We start from the raw sequence: 15650 nt of genomic DNA on the forward strand, positions 1-15650 counted from the left end.
ATACACTTTACTCAAGTTAGCATAGGTTCTTTTTAGCCACAAAAAGTTCTCGGGGTTACTTACCAGTGCCGAGGGTCTACAGAACGAGAAGATCGTATGTCAGTATCATGACTCAAGCAAGCAAGTCGGGGAACGTGGGTGAAGTGGAGAAACGTACACCAAGGATATTCGCAGCCTAGCGTTTGCGGGTCAGTATACGTGAGGCTGTAATGCGATATGGTAGGGATTACTTACAGGTGGTATTGAGACTTGTGGTCTGTCCATGGCTTTGGAGGAGCGGCTATTACTGTGTGTCGGATAACGGTAATAGGTGTGTGTGTAGAAGGGTATGGAGCTTCTTTGAAGACTGAACGCAGAGGAAGGAGAAGGGCTCAAGTAAGACAAGATGTAGGATCGTCCAACTATGCCAGTCTAAAAAGAAGTGTAGAACTTTAGGAGTTACGCGATCCGGTGGCGTTTCACGTTGCAGCAAACGTACAGTCGCTCCAGTACCTGGTTTGACGTGCAGCAGGTAAAGGTGGAAAGAAGTAGCGATACAGATGTCACCAATGGTAAGGTGAGGAAGCGAGCAGGTTGTACAAAAGAAAGCTCCAACTAATGATAGACGAGCCGGTTACGCCAGCACCCAGGCGAAGGCAAAAAGTGGTACCCGCATTTGCACCAGCACCAGTATCAGGCAACATGTTGTGCGTGATGACGGAGCTGTCAGAGGGTCTTGCATTTTACTAGCTCTACCGCGACAGTCGCGTGCAAGAATAGTCGGCGAGTGTCATTACCAGTGCACAATCGTCCTTCGATAGAGCGATTTAGACTAGGCAGCTAGTGAGATTTCAGCTCTTCGGGGAACTTATGCCCCTGCTTCCGCCGCTCAAGAGCGAGGAGCGACAAGCTTGTTAGTACTCGGTAAGAAGGGTGGCTGAGTTAGTGTGGGCAGGGATACTTATCCATCCCCAGGCCGATCTGCGACCCGATTGGCGAGTCTAGACTTGTATGTGACTGCATCTATCGTCGCTTTCAGGAAATGGGTCCACTCCATCTCGATGCAGACGCGTTGGAGGGGGGGTGACGAAACCCCTAGTTGTCGCTGCATGTAGGGCTCGGTAGGTTAGCTGGGTCCCTGCATCGAGCGTCAAAGAAAGAACATAGAGTGGCAACTTGGTGAACCCAATCGCTCACAATCGGGACGGGTCTGTATACTACGGAGTAATGCATATCAAAGAGGGTAAAGTTAATCTGCATCCAATAAGTAACCTTGTAGAGATATTTCCGGATGTGGTCGATGCTTAGGCTCCCGTCGCGCTCCTGGCGGCTCACGCGAACACCATGCCTTTGCGGCTGTGAGCACAGTTCGTCATTTTTCGTTTTGATAATTCGGCTCGTCCGGTGAGGTTGGCGGGCGCATGTCATGCCACTCCAGTAGATCGCAGGACGTTCCTGAAAACTCTGAAGGTGGGTTGCTGACGTGCGGTTGGCGGCTGTGTTGAGACCTGCATCACCTGGCATTCCCGAACCACGCAGGTGGGACCCCGCCTGCATAAGATGGCGTCAATCGGTTTTGTGATTCGATCTTGTATACAGTGCAACTAGATTCAGCTAGCAGGAGGCTCTGCTTTCCCCATCCGAGCGTGTGCCTAGTCTTCGGTTCCTGGCGGCTCGCAGCAGTCTGCAGTAGCTGACGATGGAGTGATGGCCGAGATTGCAAGTGCGACTAGCTAACTACTACATGCCCGCAAGTGATGTAGATGCGGCATAAAATTGAGTGCACATGCTGTTAAGCTAGGCCGCGCAGCCAGGAAGGCCAGTCCTCGAGGCACGATAGGGTTCGAAGCTTTCGCGGCACCTGATAGGCAGTGGGTCGTTAGGGACCAGCTGAACCGGCAAATCGCCGCCTCGGTCCCAAAGAATACCTAGAGTCATTGCGTCGCCAGCTCCGAACATAATAACGACAGCCGCGCAGTGCGCGGTTATGATGATAATGGCCGTCCATCTCCAGCCGGATCAGGGCGATAAAGTGGAACCGTTGGGAAAAGGTGGGGTTAGGGCGTGCGCCATGCACGCAAGCCAGAGAACCAAACGCTCTATAGATCGACGAACTTCGGTTCATACGTTTCACACACAAACACGTCGGTTATGTACGCTGGTCGAGAACACGTTCTCTGCGCTCTTTTCCGCGAACACGAGATAACATATGGGTCGACGTTGTGGTTGTACGCGTCAAAGTCCCCCGCCGCAGTTGCCGCCATCTGGTTGTGGCGTTTTGTCGAACCATGAGCATATGCAGGATTCGTTGCCGGGACGGCACTGCATAATAGACCAGGACATCTGCGAGTCTCACGCATCTGCACACATTCATAACGTCTCAACGAGCCCTCTTCTGCTAGAACGAACGAAAGACACTCCGCATCGGGGTAACATCCGGCGTGCTGCAGCAACGGTTAGCCACATCCGCATCGCTATACCTATCCGTCCATGATGGTCAGCACGGAGACATGGACGGATAGTTGCGCTTCGGCTCTGCTCCTGGACCCACACGAATTGGAGAATCAGTCGACATTCTGGGAAGAACGAGGCCAATGTCGTCGAGCCACGAGTCCGGCACCCAGGCCATGAACGGTGAGAGGGGTCGCAGAGCATGGCAATCAAGAACCGGCAACTTTCGGTATGCCGATGTCGCATACGAAGATGTGCGAACGGACCGACGCCGAGACAGTATATCACTGGATCATGACTGGCTGCGGCATTTTATCAAAGGTTGTATGCATGGAACGCCCTGATGATGTGATACACAAACGGAGGCTGAGGGGAGAGATCGGAGACATCTGATTCGAAGCGTACTGACGTCTCCACCGTTGACGTGGAAGACGCCAGTACCTGGACGATCTCAGAGTCTCGAAACGTCTCTCCGGCCAAAGGTCAGGCCGTTGACGTGGTCGGGGTCAAAGTATCCAACCTGATCGGAGACGGAGTGGATGCATATGACCTAGAACTGACCTCAATCAACATTGAAGCGCCGAGACGTGCATACCTTTGTCTTGGCTTGGGTCGCTATGCCTAAACGTTTCCCACAACCGAGTTACCAGGGATAAATCCGGCATGTCAGCAATGGAAAGCAAGCTAAACCCTGGCATATTCCGATCACTAGATTGAAAATCCATGAATCTCCGCAGAAACGATGGTCTTCCGACGAGCGCCTGGAGCCGTTGAGGGTCTAGTTCGCGGCCGTATGTAGAAACTACTGCAATGAGTTTCGTTAGAACTCGTTGCAATGGTCATACACATCTTGTCTCTTTATTTTCGACCAGCCCAGCTCGCTATCAACACATTTACAACAATATAGTTTCTTTGATGCGCCCGCGATGCTACCTGTGAATAGACCTGCAAGACTAGAAGCCGAAAGGGAAAATGCGAGAGCAAGGCGCGTCGGCACTTGCAGACTTCACCGATGAGAAGGCTTGGAAAGGGTCGCTACGAACCGCCATCATGACGCGCAGGATTTGACCGGTGCGGGAAGATCGCGTAGAGGGAGATAGACCTGGGGTAGAAGGCCTAGAGCTGACTGCAGAAGTTGCTTTTCGCGGTCTTCTCCGTTCCAGCTTCGTCGGCAAACGCGGACGCGAGGTACATTCGGACTGCAGGGCGTATGTGTATACATGTACGTACGGCATAGCGCCGATCATATGCAATGGTTACTGACGATAGGCGTTGACCAAGCTCTGTCATAGCACTGCCGGTAAACGCGGAATCAGGATAAAACCTGAGTGCGTGGTATATGCAACAGTGTAACCAGCCAAGGCCACCGGCCGAAGTATGATGATATTTCACGAAAAGCCTTGTTCAAAACCGCTATGGCGTGCTAAGCAGAACAGCCAGGAAATCCCACCTGCAATCTGCGGAAACCGTCATGCTATTGGCCACGCAGTGGCAAAGTATGTTTGGATTGCAGGGTATGTCTGCGAATCTAGGAGCCATCAGTATCGTGGTTCACGTGTAATCGTGATTGGAGACGAGCCTTGCCCAAGCTCTGCCCAAGCTCAAGTCGATGTGCTAGGTGCGAAAACCCAGTACAGCATCTCCCGAACGGCTCTCTGAAAAAAGCTCTCGGACATGGTTCGGAACTCCAGCGGTGCGGTCTATCATTCCAAGAGTGTCTCTCAAGTCGGCCGGCACTGATCCAGAGGGACCTGTTGGTTTAGCGGGCTTCACTCTCGTGATTGTGCCGTCCACCCAGCCTAGACTGCAAGAGACAACATGTCACTGCTACACCTTGTCAATCCTAAAGGATCTAATTCAGTAATCACTGGCCAATAGCGTTGATACGGACACCTCAGGGCAACGGTCGCGCGTCCCGCCCATTTGCTCAGAATAGCTCGCTACTGGGAAAAAGAAAACCGCACGACCAAAATTGCCGACTGGATACGGACGAATATTGCGAAGCTGATCGGTATGTGAGCAGCAAGCTAGTCTAGCGTATCTTCTGTGTATTGAGGTCTAGGTACGGGTGCGAGAGTGCGGGAAGACGCTGGATAGGAGTGTCGTGCTGGGGGTCATACTCCGGCAATGGAAAGACGCAGTCAACGGCAAGTCCAGTCCGTAGATTGGTTCACAGCGAGCCGCGTTACGCTGCTGTCCGCACCACGAGGTTGTAATGTATGCGCGGTTGTGTAGGAAGAGACAAATATCGTACAGGCGCCACATCTCTGTCCACCTCAACACGACCAACGGAGGATGCGTCAGCTGAAAGTTTTGTCTCAACGATTGGAGCATGACGCACCAGGAACATTGATTCCGCGGAAAACGCGGGTTTTGAGTTTCCGGTGTTCGGTTACGATAGGAACGAGTGATGCTGATCGAGGTGCCCAAGCATGCAGCAGGATAGGAATCTGAACGACCAGGTGAGTAACCCTTGCGAATGCCCTGGTTGGAAGTTTCAAGCATGACGTGCGAGGCACCAATGATCAATCGTGCGGGAGGCGCGGTTGTGAAGTTCAAGCAGTTCAGTTGTGATCTGGAAGGAGCGAGATCGCTCGACGTGCTCGCTGACGGATGCGATCGCTGGACAATTCCAGCCTGGATATTACGAGATGAGTGCCATCGACATGATCTCGCGAGAGATGCGGGCCATGAGAGTAAAGTGATCGCCACGTTACGCAGTGATGAGCGAGTACCAGCATGTTTCCAAGCATGCATGATGAAAGCACGAATGAGTGGCCTTCGAAAGACGGGTTTTCCGGAAGACTCGCACCCGACGTGATAGGTGCTTTCGTGATTTGTGCGTGGGGCGCGGGCATCACACGATGCTCGTTGTGGTGTGGGCGTTAGTATAGTAGAGCGCTTGGAAGGGTGACGGGTTGATACCATACCGAGAGTCAATAGCAGATGCATTCAGGCGATGGCGCTGGTGCGTTTGCAGGTGAGTGTAAAACATGACGTGACGAGCGCTGTTTGTCCAATGGTACAGAATACGTGGGTCTCCGGATCGAACAGTTCGGCCACGATCAGAAGGAGCGATGTCATTTGAGACGCCCAAGCATGCATGAAGAAAGCACAGCATAAGGAATTCACAGAGGATGCGTCTGCTAGAGCTTGACTGTGCCGTGTCACAGTGCTTTTGCTTCCGTCATGCGGAAAACGCAGCTCTCGAATTGAAAACGCTTGGTCATAGGCCGAAAGAGTGGTGTCGCTCAAGGCGCCCAAGTAGCTACTTCGATCATGCGGAAAAGGCGGTTCTGGAGCTTTGGACATGGAGCCACGGTCGGGAAGAGCGGCATCATCCAGCTTCCAAAAACGTCCAAGGCAGGTGCAGTTGTGGCAGGCGCGGCACGCATCTTCAGCCTGTCTAATCATGGTTGACACTACGCAAGGAACGGTATCACATTAGTCGTAAAGAGAGAAACGACGACATCGACGACCACCGACATGATATTAGAATGTTTAATTACTACTTCCTACATGAAAGGACCAAAAAAGATCGGGGGAATAAGTTATCGAAAAAGGAGCTAAGAAAACATACGAGAAGCTTCAGTGTCATGTCTAGACAGTATTGTAGCCACGTAAGTGTGATCCAAGACTGTCGGTTAAAGGTTGGAAAGGCCCCCAGATAAGAAGAAATTGAAGCCCGCGCGGCATCCGACCATGTTCCTTCCGTGTCGGCGTTGCACAAGCCACCTATTACAAACGCCCGCAACTGTGGTGTATGATGACCAGTACACTCTTTGACGACAAAGCTAGAGGTGCATCAACATGGCCTAGGCCTCGTCTGCGTCGTGGTCTTGCATTTGGCCGCTTTGTTCCCTGTTCATGCGGGCCTCGATCTCCTTGAGCTGGCTCTCGCGAGCCAAGAGTTCCTGCCGCTTCTCGTTGATCTCGCGCTGGACCTTGACTTCGATCTCGCGCAGCTTCTCCTCTTCACGTCGCAGTTGCTCTTCCTTCAAGCGCACTGACTGGCTGGCGAGATCCTCAGGGTTCATCGATGAGTCACTGTAGAGTGTTAGTATCCATGTCAGAACAGAGCAGACGCCAGACTTACGCAGCAGCACCACCTTCGACACTCTTACTAAGCTTCTCGGTACGGTAGTTCTCGTATAGGAAGTCATGCGTAATCTCCTTGAGATCGGCAAGATGGCTGTGGAGAAGAGCACTTCGAACGGCGAGGAAGTCGGAGTGGCGGGGGGTATCCACTTCAACGATACCCCAGGGGTATTGACGTGCCCGTACCCGTCGGCCATTGATCTCAACAATGTCTTCGGATCCAACAATGGCGAACGGCATCAGGCCACGAAGCTCGGCGTTCTCCTCGACCGTGTCCTCGTCGTCCTCCTCAATGTCGTAGGGGAAGTTGTACACGGGGATGCGGTAGTGCTCAATGTCCTCCATGACCAGCTTCTTCGACTCTGCCAGCTCGGCGGGTGTGAGGGAGTCGGCCTTTCCGATGACGGGGATGACGTTGCAGCGGGGCGACAGACGCTTCATCAGCTCAATGTCGAGTTCACGGAGACTAGCTGTTGTTAGCGGAAGCTGATTGAGCGGTGAGACACACATACCCATGGCCTGTGGGTGTGATGAAGTAGAGCAGGACGTGTACACGGTCGTCGCGGAATCGGGGGTTACGCTTAATACGCGATTCCTCTGCGAGAATGCCGTCGTACTGTCGCTCGAGGTATCCGACGATCTCTGAGAAGCTGCGGGGTGGTGAGCGGGTGTGTCAACAGAGCTTGCGGAAGATGCCTACCTGGCCTCGTTGTCGATCTGGTCTCCGAAACCGGGTGTGTCAACGATGGTGAGCGAGATGCGGGTGCCTTCCTCGTCGAGTTCTGATGTTTGTTAGCAGCCGACGCGACGATGCCATGGCCATCAATGCCACGTACCGACTGTGATGGGCTTGATCTTGACGCCCTCCTCGACGTGTGCGGTTGTTGGGTCGTCAACCTCCTTGTGTCCGAGCACTTGCTTGCCGCAGAGGGTATTGACGAAGGTTGTCCGGCCAGTACCAGAGGCACCACAGACCATCAAGCAGAACTGAATACCCTTCTTGACATTCTTCTTTCTGCGCGTCTTGTTAAGCGCCTGTGACATTGTTAGCCGTCGTGGTCAATGGCAAGTGTGGTTGTGGTGGGTAGGGCGGCATCGTGTGCCTGAGGGAGACGTGGTATCGGGGAGCGTCGTACCGAAGACATGATGAACTCGGGGTTGGGGAATGTGCTGGGTGGTGGTGGTGGTGGAGGCGGCGAGTAGACGCAATTGAGACAGCCAGGCGTGGAGGCGAGACTGCTTGGAGGTGAGACGGGGCGTATGTCTGTGGTGTTGTGTTGGAGCGGTGTCGTCGTGGAAATTTGGGGACGTTGGCAGCTACTCCCTGCGCGATGCAAAGGGGCTCGCTAGCGTACAACCCCCCGGTCGTACCTCCTTCTTGGCGCGACCACCTGGCGCGTCTGCTTTTGGCAAGATATACAACAACGAGTAGTAGACTCAATCACCATTACACGCTTAACCACGAGAGGCCAGATTTCTTTACCTGGACTTGGTTCAGGTACCATGTAGTAGTAATTGAACACGATTAGGCAGCTGCGCTGCCGCTGGTACTTCGCGGGGTATTCCTCTCAGGGTCCACCACGATCCTCGGAATCGTGTAATGAACAATTTTGGATTCACTTCCCTAGATGTGCACATGGTCCTCGGGGGAATCAATCGGTGTCCGCATCTCATCAGAATTGATGCTGCCCAAAAGCATCGTTGGATATCTATCTCAGACCCAGAAAGCCACGCTAGTCACAAGTGGAAAAGCTCCCGCAGCTCCAGTGCCAAGCACCCGCGCCTGTAGGCGGATGACATGGTAAATGACCTAGCTTGGGGAGCTGTGGACCCTCGATATCTCTCCCAGACCAACCTTCTCGCCGCTCCTCACTATCCTCGCCTCTGCCTCAGTCGCTGCTGAGAAAATGGGTCTGCCACACTTTTGGACCCCGCGATAGCGCCTTTCGCATCGTTTGCTGGCCACATCATCCCCGTCGCAGTCTCCCCGGCCCAACACTCCACCCAACTCCGCATTGCAACTCAAGACGCCCCACTTGCGTATCGCAGCGGTTGAAACCTATCCACAAACATCTCATTTCTTTGCTGCGCCCAACATGAATACTCGACCTATTCTAGACTCGGATTCAGGGCCCTTTGTCCTCTCGGCATCCTTCAACGCCGACTGCTCTCACTTCTCGGTGGCTTTGGAGACGGGATTCCGCGTATTCTCCTCCACAACATGCGAGGAGAAGATCGCCAGAGGTATTGACGACGCGCGGACAAAGACTGCCCTAGCGACTGCAGCATGCTAACATGGCCGTAGAAGTCGGCGGCGGCATCGGCTGCGCAGAGATGCTCGGCAACAAGAGTTACATTGCCCTAGTCGGAGGAGGGAAGCAGCCCAAGTACCCTCAGAACAAGGTTAGCTTTCCTGGCGACTCCGACTGGCTTCTTGTCAACGACACTGACATCATCTACGAGGTCCAAATCTGGAACGATAAAACGGAACGCTTCACCACGTCGGTCGAATTTAAGACGCCGGTCCAGCGCGTGCGCCTCAGCCAGACACACATGATTGTCGCCTTGCTGAACTCGATATGCATATACAAGATGAAGGTACCGTTAGCCAAAATCGCGGAATACGAGACAGTCAACAACCCGTTCGGGCTGTGTGAGCTAGGCACGAATATCGTCGCATTCCCTGGCAGAGCGGCAGGCCAAGTCAAGATCTACGATCTGAACACGGGCAACGTCAGTATCATCCCGGCCCACGAAAGCCCCTTGCGCGCAATCGGGATAAGCAGGGCAGGCGATCTCATTGCTACGGCTAGTGAGCAGGGCACGCTGATACGCCTGTGGTCCTTTCCCTCGTGCACAAAGCTCGCTGAGCTGCGCCGCGGCGTCGCCCCCGCTGCCATTTTCTCCCTCGCCTTCTCGCCCGACGGCTCGACCCTTGCTGTCACGTCCGATAAACCGACACTCCATATCTACGCCCTCGTCACCGCAACAACAGCTGCCGCAAACGCCGATCCCAGTCAGCATAAGTACGGCATCCTTTCCAAGATTCCTTTGCTACCCCGCCAGTTCTCCGATACGTACCCGACTGCGACTGTCAAGTTCGAAATGGGCGATGAACCGACTGCTTGGGGGCCGCATGGTAGGTCTGCAACACTTAGTGCTGGGATACCCGGTGTGCCTGGGGGGCGTCCAACAAAAGGCCTCATTGGGTGGTTGAATGACGAGACTATTCTTGTTATCGGTGCTGGGCAGGATGCGCGGTGGGAGAGATTCCATGTGGGTCCTGATGATAAAGGCAAGAAGTGTGTTGTTACGAATGGGTGGAGAAGGTATATCGATTAGAGATGTCTTCGTTAGAGTATGGATTGGCGAAACGAGATGGTGAAGAAGTGTGTAGCGAGTGAAATCTTCTTTTGGCTGGGATCTGGCGTTTGAGTCTATTGGGTATGAGAGGTGTTTTGGTTGCATTCGCTTTGGCGTTCAGATACCCAATGTTATTTTGACAATCTACCGTTTTGTACCGTCGTGTTTGATTGTCAGCTTGGCCGTCTGGATAGTCATGAGCTATTCTCATCCATAAATGGGTATGTCTTTGCTCTGCGCCTTGGGCACTCAGAAGACGAGACATCAGACGCCGCAAAGCGGAACAAGGATGATTAGGGATATATGAACCCTTAACAACCTCGTCGTCGTCTGTAGCGACCCTTCTCGCTATCACGTGCCGTTCGCGTCAGTCCAATATCCCACTCACACTCCATGTGAGGAATGTACCCAACTACGTACACTAGTTTCCTACATAACAGTTCTACCTCGATATACGCAGCACGTCCATGACACTGTACACAAGACTTCCATCACACTCTATACAAGACTTCAACCCACCTGCTACATTGATCAACATGCACAACGTGCGATAACCACACAATTTCTTCGTTTACATTCAACATTCTCATTCTGCTCTTTAACTTGCTACGTTTTGTTTGTCGGTTCGTCCCATTTCCACCTTGCTTTGCCACATTCCACATTACACGCACTGCTAAACCTCATTTGCTCAAAAGTTTGAAAACACAGTTCATATGTATATAGATACCCTCTTTACTCCCAAAATCCATCCAGCGTTGTCAGACATTTGTGAATAACCTGACTAACTTAAGTTCAACCATTGACGCTTACTGACTGAATGACCATCAAGCAAAGACTTGCTGGAAAACGCCCCTTTCATGTTTGTTACTCGGTATACACAATTTCCGTTTTCCCGTCATCTCCGGAGATTTCGTGGAGAGAAAGAAAAAAAAAAACAGCCAATCCCAAGTCGAGTTTTTAGAGAGAGACACAGAGAGAAGAGTGAGTCGAAGAAGCGGATAAAGTCAAGAGCCCAGTTGTGCACATTGAAAACACGACAAAGGTAAAAAGTGAATGGAGACGCAGAAGGAGAAGAATAATAATAAAGAAGGTAGAAGTAAGAAGTGAGCACATAAAACCTCCATATCATTCCCCAGAAGTGAAAGTTACAATAAGGTCGAACAATAGGAAATGAAGAGTACAAAAGTTGAACAAAAGATTTGAAATTAACTCTTCTCTCTCTCTCTTATATGTAAACCATTTTACACGGGACAAACAAGTCAAACCAAGAAGAAAAGAAAAACAAGGTGTGGGGAGAACTGAAAAAAACAAACTTTGGGGTATCGTGCAAAGAAAGGTATAGCCACAGAACATCCCGTGCAGCGCGACTTTCAGTTTACACGGTTTTAACACATGATCCAAACCCATAAAACCACGCCCTTCTTCTTCCCTCTCATCCTCCTCCTCAGATGGGCCTCTTTCCCGCCCCCTGAATAGACTACAGGCAAGACGGCGAAGCTAGTAGGATGGAGATTTCTCTCTCTCTCTCTCTCTCTCTCTCTCTCTCTCTCTCTTGGGTGAGAATCAAACAACTCGTATGTTGCTGCTCTCTACTTCTCTCCCCCTCTTCGGAAACGTAGTAGATGTGCAACACATCAAAGTGTGTCAAGATGGAAAGGATTGAATGGAACAAATTTGAAAAAAAAAAAAGGAAAATGTGTCGTGGCGGGGTCGTTAAAACAAGAGAAAACCAGTCCTCTTTTCCAAGCCTCTTTTATAACAAGATGAGGTAATTGCTAGGCGCAATACCCGTCTCTCCATTCGGCTTCTTAGCCTGCCACCACCGCCCACTAACATCCGACACTTCCAGAATATCATGTTTCTGAAAGCTGATTTCATTCGCATCATCTGGATTAGCCTCGTAGCTGTAAATCGCCTTGGCACGGTACGGGTATTCAATCGACTGTTCCTGGTTCATCATCGTTTCGTCATTCGTAGGCGTCATGGTGCTCATGTTTCCATTCATACCACCACCACCACCACCACCTAGACTCATGCCGCCGCCGAATTGAGGAGCAGCAGCGGACGAATTCCGACCGTTGGCACCCACGGGACCACCGGGATAACCGGATACAGGCGACGAGGTTTCGAAGCCGTTGAGTTGGGCCGACGTGTACATCTGGGGGGGTATGTTTGCGGACTGGGTTTCTGGGCGGTTGGTGTAGCCGTTGGAGATGGGGCGGGAGGAGCGGGAGCCCGGGTGTTCTTTGTGGAGAGCGTACGAGTCGACAAAGGTGCGGTGGCTGGCTTGGGGCTGCGAGCCGTAGTAGAAGATCCATACAATCTGGGGGTGTGTGTGTTAGCTTGCATGTTCGTGCGTGCGTGCGTTGGCGGGGAAGCTTACGGCGATCATGGATAGGAGTATGTAACCGGCTGCTGCGGCTTCAAAGGGAGCGACGGGGGAGTAGACGAGCGAGTTCACAGAAGACGTGGTGAAGACGAGGCCGGCGGCAAGGAAGCCTACAATCTGTCGGTAAATCAGCAAGGGACATCTTCGGGCTCTTTTGTTCTTGTTGTTGCATACCGCGACATGGTACGTCCTCTCAGCATCCGAGGCAACTGTGACCGTAACGCCCGCGATGCAGAAGAACATGAAGACCAGCGTCCACCACGCAAAGTTGGGGAAGCCACCGTGAATAGCAGATATTATAGAGCTGACAAAAGCGATGATCCAGGCGAGCTGTTCATGACCAAACCGTTAGTTATATGCCGCGTACACCCGGGGGCGGCACACTCAATACTCACAATACCGATAGATATGGTGGCCAGCGCAAAGGGATCTCCAATAATGCGACCCAGGCTGAAGCCCGACGATCTCTGGCCGTAGCCTCCGTTTTCCATTTTGCGTAGTGAAGGAGTTTCGCCCAGCGAGCCGTAAGCGGGCATATATTGGTTAACCGTCGATGGGGTCGTCGTCGGCGACGAGAGGGGCTCAAAGGGGCGCGACGATTAGACTATACTGTCGCGGCAGGTGATGTAAAAGAGAAAGAGCGTGTGGTGAACCGAATCCGGTATTATGGTGTGAAGAGGACGAACGCAGAAGGGCAAGTCAAAGAGTGTGGTGTAGATGCGCGCTGTTCGGTGGACGGGCGAGGGCAAGTATATCGGCGCGGCGGCTCGGTCGTTGGTAATGTGCAGAGCGAACGGGTGCACAGGGCGCAAGGCAGAGTAAGCGGGAGGAGGGCGGACGTCCAGTGACCAGCAGTTACAGAAGTGGACGCGCTTGGAAATGCGACGTGGACGGGCGGCTGCGAAAGGCGTAGGCGGTTGTTGTAGTAGCAAGGCTGTGGATTGTTCGAGAGAAAGGGTTTGGAGCGAGAGGGCGTGTGGGAAAGGAAAGACGAGAGATGCGACGGTTTCAAGTTGGGTTCCCAGTGGTTCTCGATTGGCCGCGCTGAATGGCTAAGGATACGGGGATTGCTGCGGGTCCCGCTGAGATTAAAATGGCACCGCGCTCGTCAGCCAAAGGTCTGGACAGGAACACGCGCGTCTAGTGCATTAGCATCTTTGAACATGGCCGTCGAGCCGCCGATAGCCACTGCACGCACGCAAACGAGATGGGCTCCGTGTACAGCGCATTGGGACACTTTCAACGACTATATGCCTTTGACTTCACGTCGAAGTATTCTATTACTACGCACTCTTCAATCCACTCTGGCCAAGAACGTGGCGCAGTCTAGCCACATACGTAGTTTGAAGGGATCCCTAGAATACGACAGTCGACGCCTCATCATGCATAATCGAGTCACTCGAGAACACCTCGTTCACTCCCTTACTGAGCAGTCGACACCGGACATTTCCCGCCCAACCAAAAAAATTGTGGCACTTTAATATGGCACTTGAGCATCTGAATGAGCTTCTCAGCACATTATATCAGGCTAATTAATCTAGTCGCACCCTGCGTCGTCCCTTACGCATGCTATCCACGTTTCCCAACCCCATCACATATTCCATGGTTGTTGGTGACACGTGCGCCTCATTTGCGTGGCGCATGCAGTAGTTCCTTCCTTCCCATCACTTCCGCACGAGATTGTGCGTACCGGGGCCCTGCTCGGCGCTATTACGCTCCTCTTTCGGGGAACCCTTGTAACCTGCCACGCTGCTGCTGATGCGAGACGACGATGAAACACGGCACTGAGCCCTCCGCACCCGTCACTCTGCAGCAACGACATCACTTTACATCATGGGCGAGAATCGACTGTGTGGCGCTTGCAAAGTTAGTTGCTGTTTGAACTATCTGATTCTGCTACGTCCGTGAAATGTGACATGGTGAACTGTTTCTGCATGTCGTTGTAGAAGAGGCCAATTGCATGGCCGGATCAATGTCCCTCTGTCCATACTTTGTCGTCATGTGTGGATTTTGTTTTACCAACATGTCACTTTTCGTAATCCGGGTACTTGCTTGATCCGAAGCCAGTAAGTCTTTTTCCACACTGTAACGGTTGGGACCCCGGATCGCTGCAACGATTGTGACGCAGGCCACACCACATACGCACACACATACACCCTCGATGCTGATCCGGTTCACTTGCTATGTCCAGAAGTCGTGTCTCTTCTCAGGTGTATTGTCAAATGTATTCGGGGCAAGATGCGGTCACCGGGTGTGGCTGCCACGTTGTCACGCTGCGACAAAGGTAATCCATGGTAACAGTGAAGCACCTGCATGCCTGGCATCTGTCAGCAGCGCCTCAGCCACGCCATGAAACCATCTGACGTCTGTATTTGCAGCAACGCATGAATGGCGACTTACCCTTTGAACGCTATGCGGATGAAAGAAAAATATCGCGTGTAGGGTCTTCGTCTCAGACTGGTACTACTTTGCCGACAGTCGGATGCTCATGACGCCGGCTGCCCGACTGCAGCTTCTCTGTGTCGATGGGACTGTGTGCAGAGAAAGAGAGAGTGTGTGTGCTCAAGGTGCTGACACGCCTCACAGCTCGTCATCCGAGTACTCAGACTTGGAGTCATCGCCCTCTCCTTCCCCTTCTAGTTCTTCTTCTTCTTCTTCCTCATCCCTTTCCACCCCCCTCCCCTCCTCCTTGTCCTCCCTGCGTCTGTACTCCTCCCTAACAAGCGCTCTCAACCCCTTGGTAAGCCTCTCGTTGTAGTCGACCCAGCACCTCCCCGCGCCAAGGAACATGACATGCCTATATCTCTGATTCAGTAGCCCGTTCCTTCTTCGCAGCTCAGATATTTTGAGTGCTTGTTGTAGCTGGCGGTCTTCTGCCTCAGCAATGCGGGGCCGCAGGACAGCTAGCTTGGCGAAGCCGTCGGTGGAGGGGACTTGTTGGTCGGCGAGGGCTTGGAGTTGCGAGGCGGTTTGGGAGATGGCGGGGGCGCGTTCGAGGACCAGGGCTGCGCGCTGGTTGGTGTCGAGTGCGGGGCCGTCTGCATCATCGTCGTTTTCGGGGGTGGAGTCGTGGTTGTGGAGAGTGGGTGTAAGGACATCTTTGTGCTTGCTCACTTGGTTTTGTTAGTCCTGAATGGCAAAGGTATCCAGGCGAGCACACGTACGCAGGCTGTTCGTTTCGTCGAGTAATGCGGTCTTGCCGGCGAGCTGCTGCAGCGACTGCTCCATCTTGTGTATGCGATCTGGAATTGTCCTCGCCTTGTCCTTGGTGCTGTCTTGGGAACCACCCAGAATATATTCCAGGCGATCTAATCGCGTCTCGAGGAGCGCAAACGTGAATAGAACAGCCTCCTCGTATTCGTCCATTGTG

At 52.7% G+C, this 15650-nt stretch overlaps 5 protein-coding genes across 5 annotated transcripts; 1 reads left to right on the plus strand and 4 right to left on the minus strand.

Annotated features, from left to right (window-relative positions):
- Positions 1 to 112: 112 nt before the first annotated feature.
- AA0111_g11186 (hypothetical protein) lies at positions 113 to 264 on the minus strand (the record flags this gene model as incomplete). Its single annotated transcript, XM_028645022.1, has 2 exons — positions 113 to 175; positions 235 to 264. The coding sequence occupies 2 exons, from the start codon at positions 262 to 264 to the stop codon at positions 113 to 115; spliced, it is 93 nt and encodes a 30-aa protein (XP_028501225.1).
- A 5981-nt stretch (positions 265 to 6245) lies between these two features.
- Positions 6246 to 7673, minus strand: AA0111_g11187 (Septin; the record flags this gene model as incomplete). Its single annotated transcript, XM_028645023.1, has 6 exons — positions 6246 to 6477; positions 6527 to 6994; positions 7041 to 7178; positions 7229 to 7310; positions 7365 to 7563; positions 7665 to 7673. 6 exons carry the CDS (start codon positions 7671 to 7673, stop codon positions 6246 to 6248), a joined length of 1128 nt encoding a protein of 375 aa, XP_028501214.1.
- Positions 7674 to 8624: 951 nt separating this feature from the next.
- AA0111_g11188 (hypothetical protein) lies at positions 8625 to 9870 on the plus strand (the record flags this gene model as incomplete). Its single annotated transcript, XM_028645024.1, has 2 exons — positions 8625 to 8772; positions 8834 to 9870. 2 exons carry the CDS (start codon positions 8625 to 8627, stop codon positions 9868 to 9870), a joined length of 1185 nt encoding a protein of 394 aa, XP_028501209.1.
- A 1774-nt stretch (positions 9871 to 11644) lies between these two features.
- On the minus strand, positions 11645 to 12771 carry AA0111_g11189 (High osmolarity signaling protein; the record flags this gene model as incomplete). The annotated part of the gene is made up of 4 exons (XM_028645025.1): positions 11645 to 12214; positions 12275 to 12397; positions 12455 to 12610; positions 12676 to 12771. The coding sequence occupies 4 exons, from the start codon at positions 12769 to 12771 to the stop codon at positions 11645 to 11647; spliced, it is 945 nt and encodes a 314-aa protein (XP_028501210.1).
- Positions 12772 to 14860: 2089 nt separating this feature from the next.
- On the minus strand, positions 14861 to 15646 carry AA0111_g11190 (hypothetical protein; the record flags this gene model as incomplete). The annotated part of the gene is made up of 2 exons (XM_028645027.1): positions 14861 to 15393; positions 15445 to 15646. 2 exons carry the CDS (start codon positions 15644 to 15646, stop codon positions 14861 to 14863), a joined length of 735 nt encoding a protein of 244 aa, XP_028501197.1.
- Between the last annotated feature and the right edge of the window lie 4 nt (positions 15647 to 15650).

Source organism: Alternaria arborescens (assembly GCF_004154835.1).
Source record: "Alternaria arborescens strain FERA 675 chromosome Unknown contig_45, whole genome shotgun sequence".
NCBI classification, from domain to species: domain Eukaryota; kingdom Fungi; phylum Ascomycota; class Dothideomycetes; order Pleosporales; family Pleosporaceae; genus Alternaria; species Alternaria arborescens.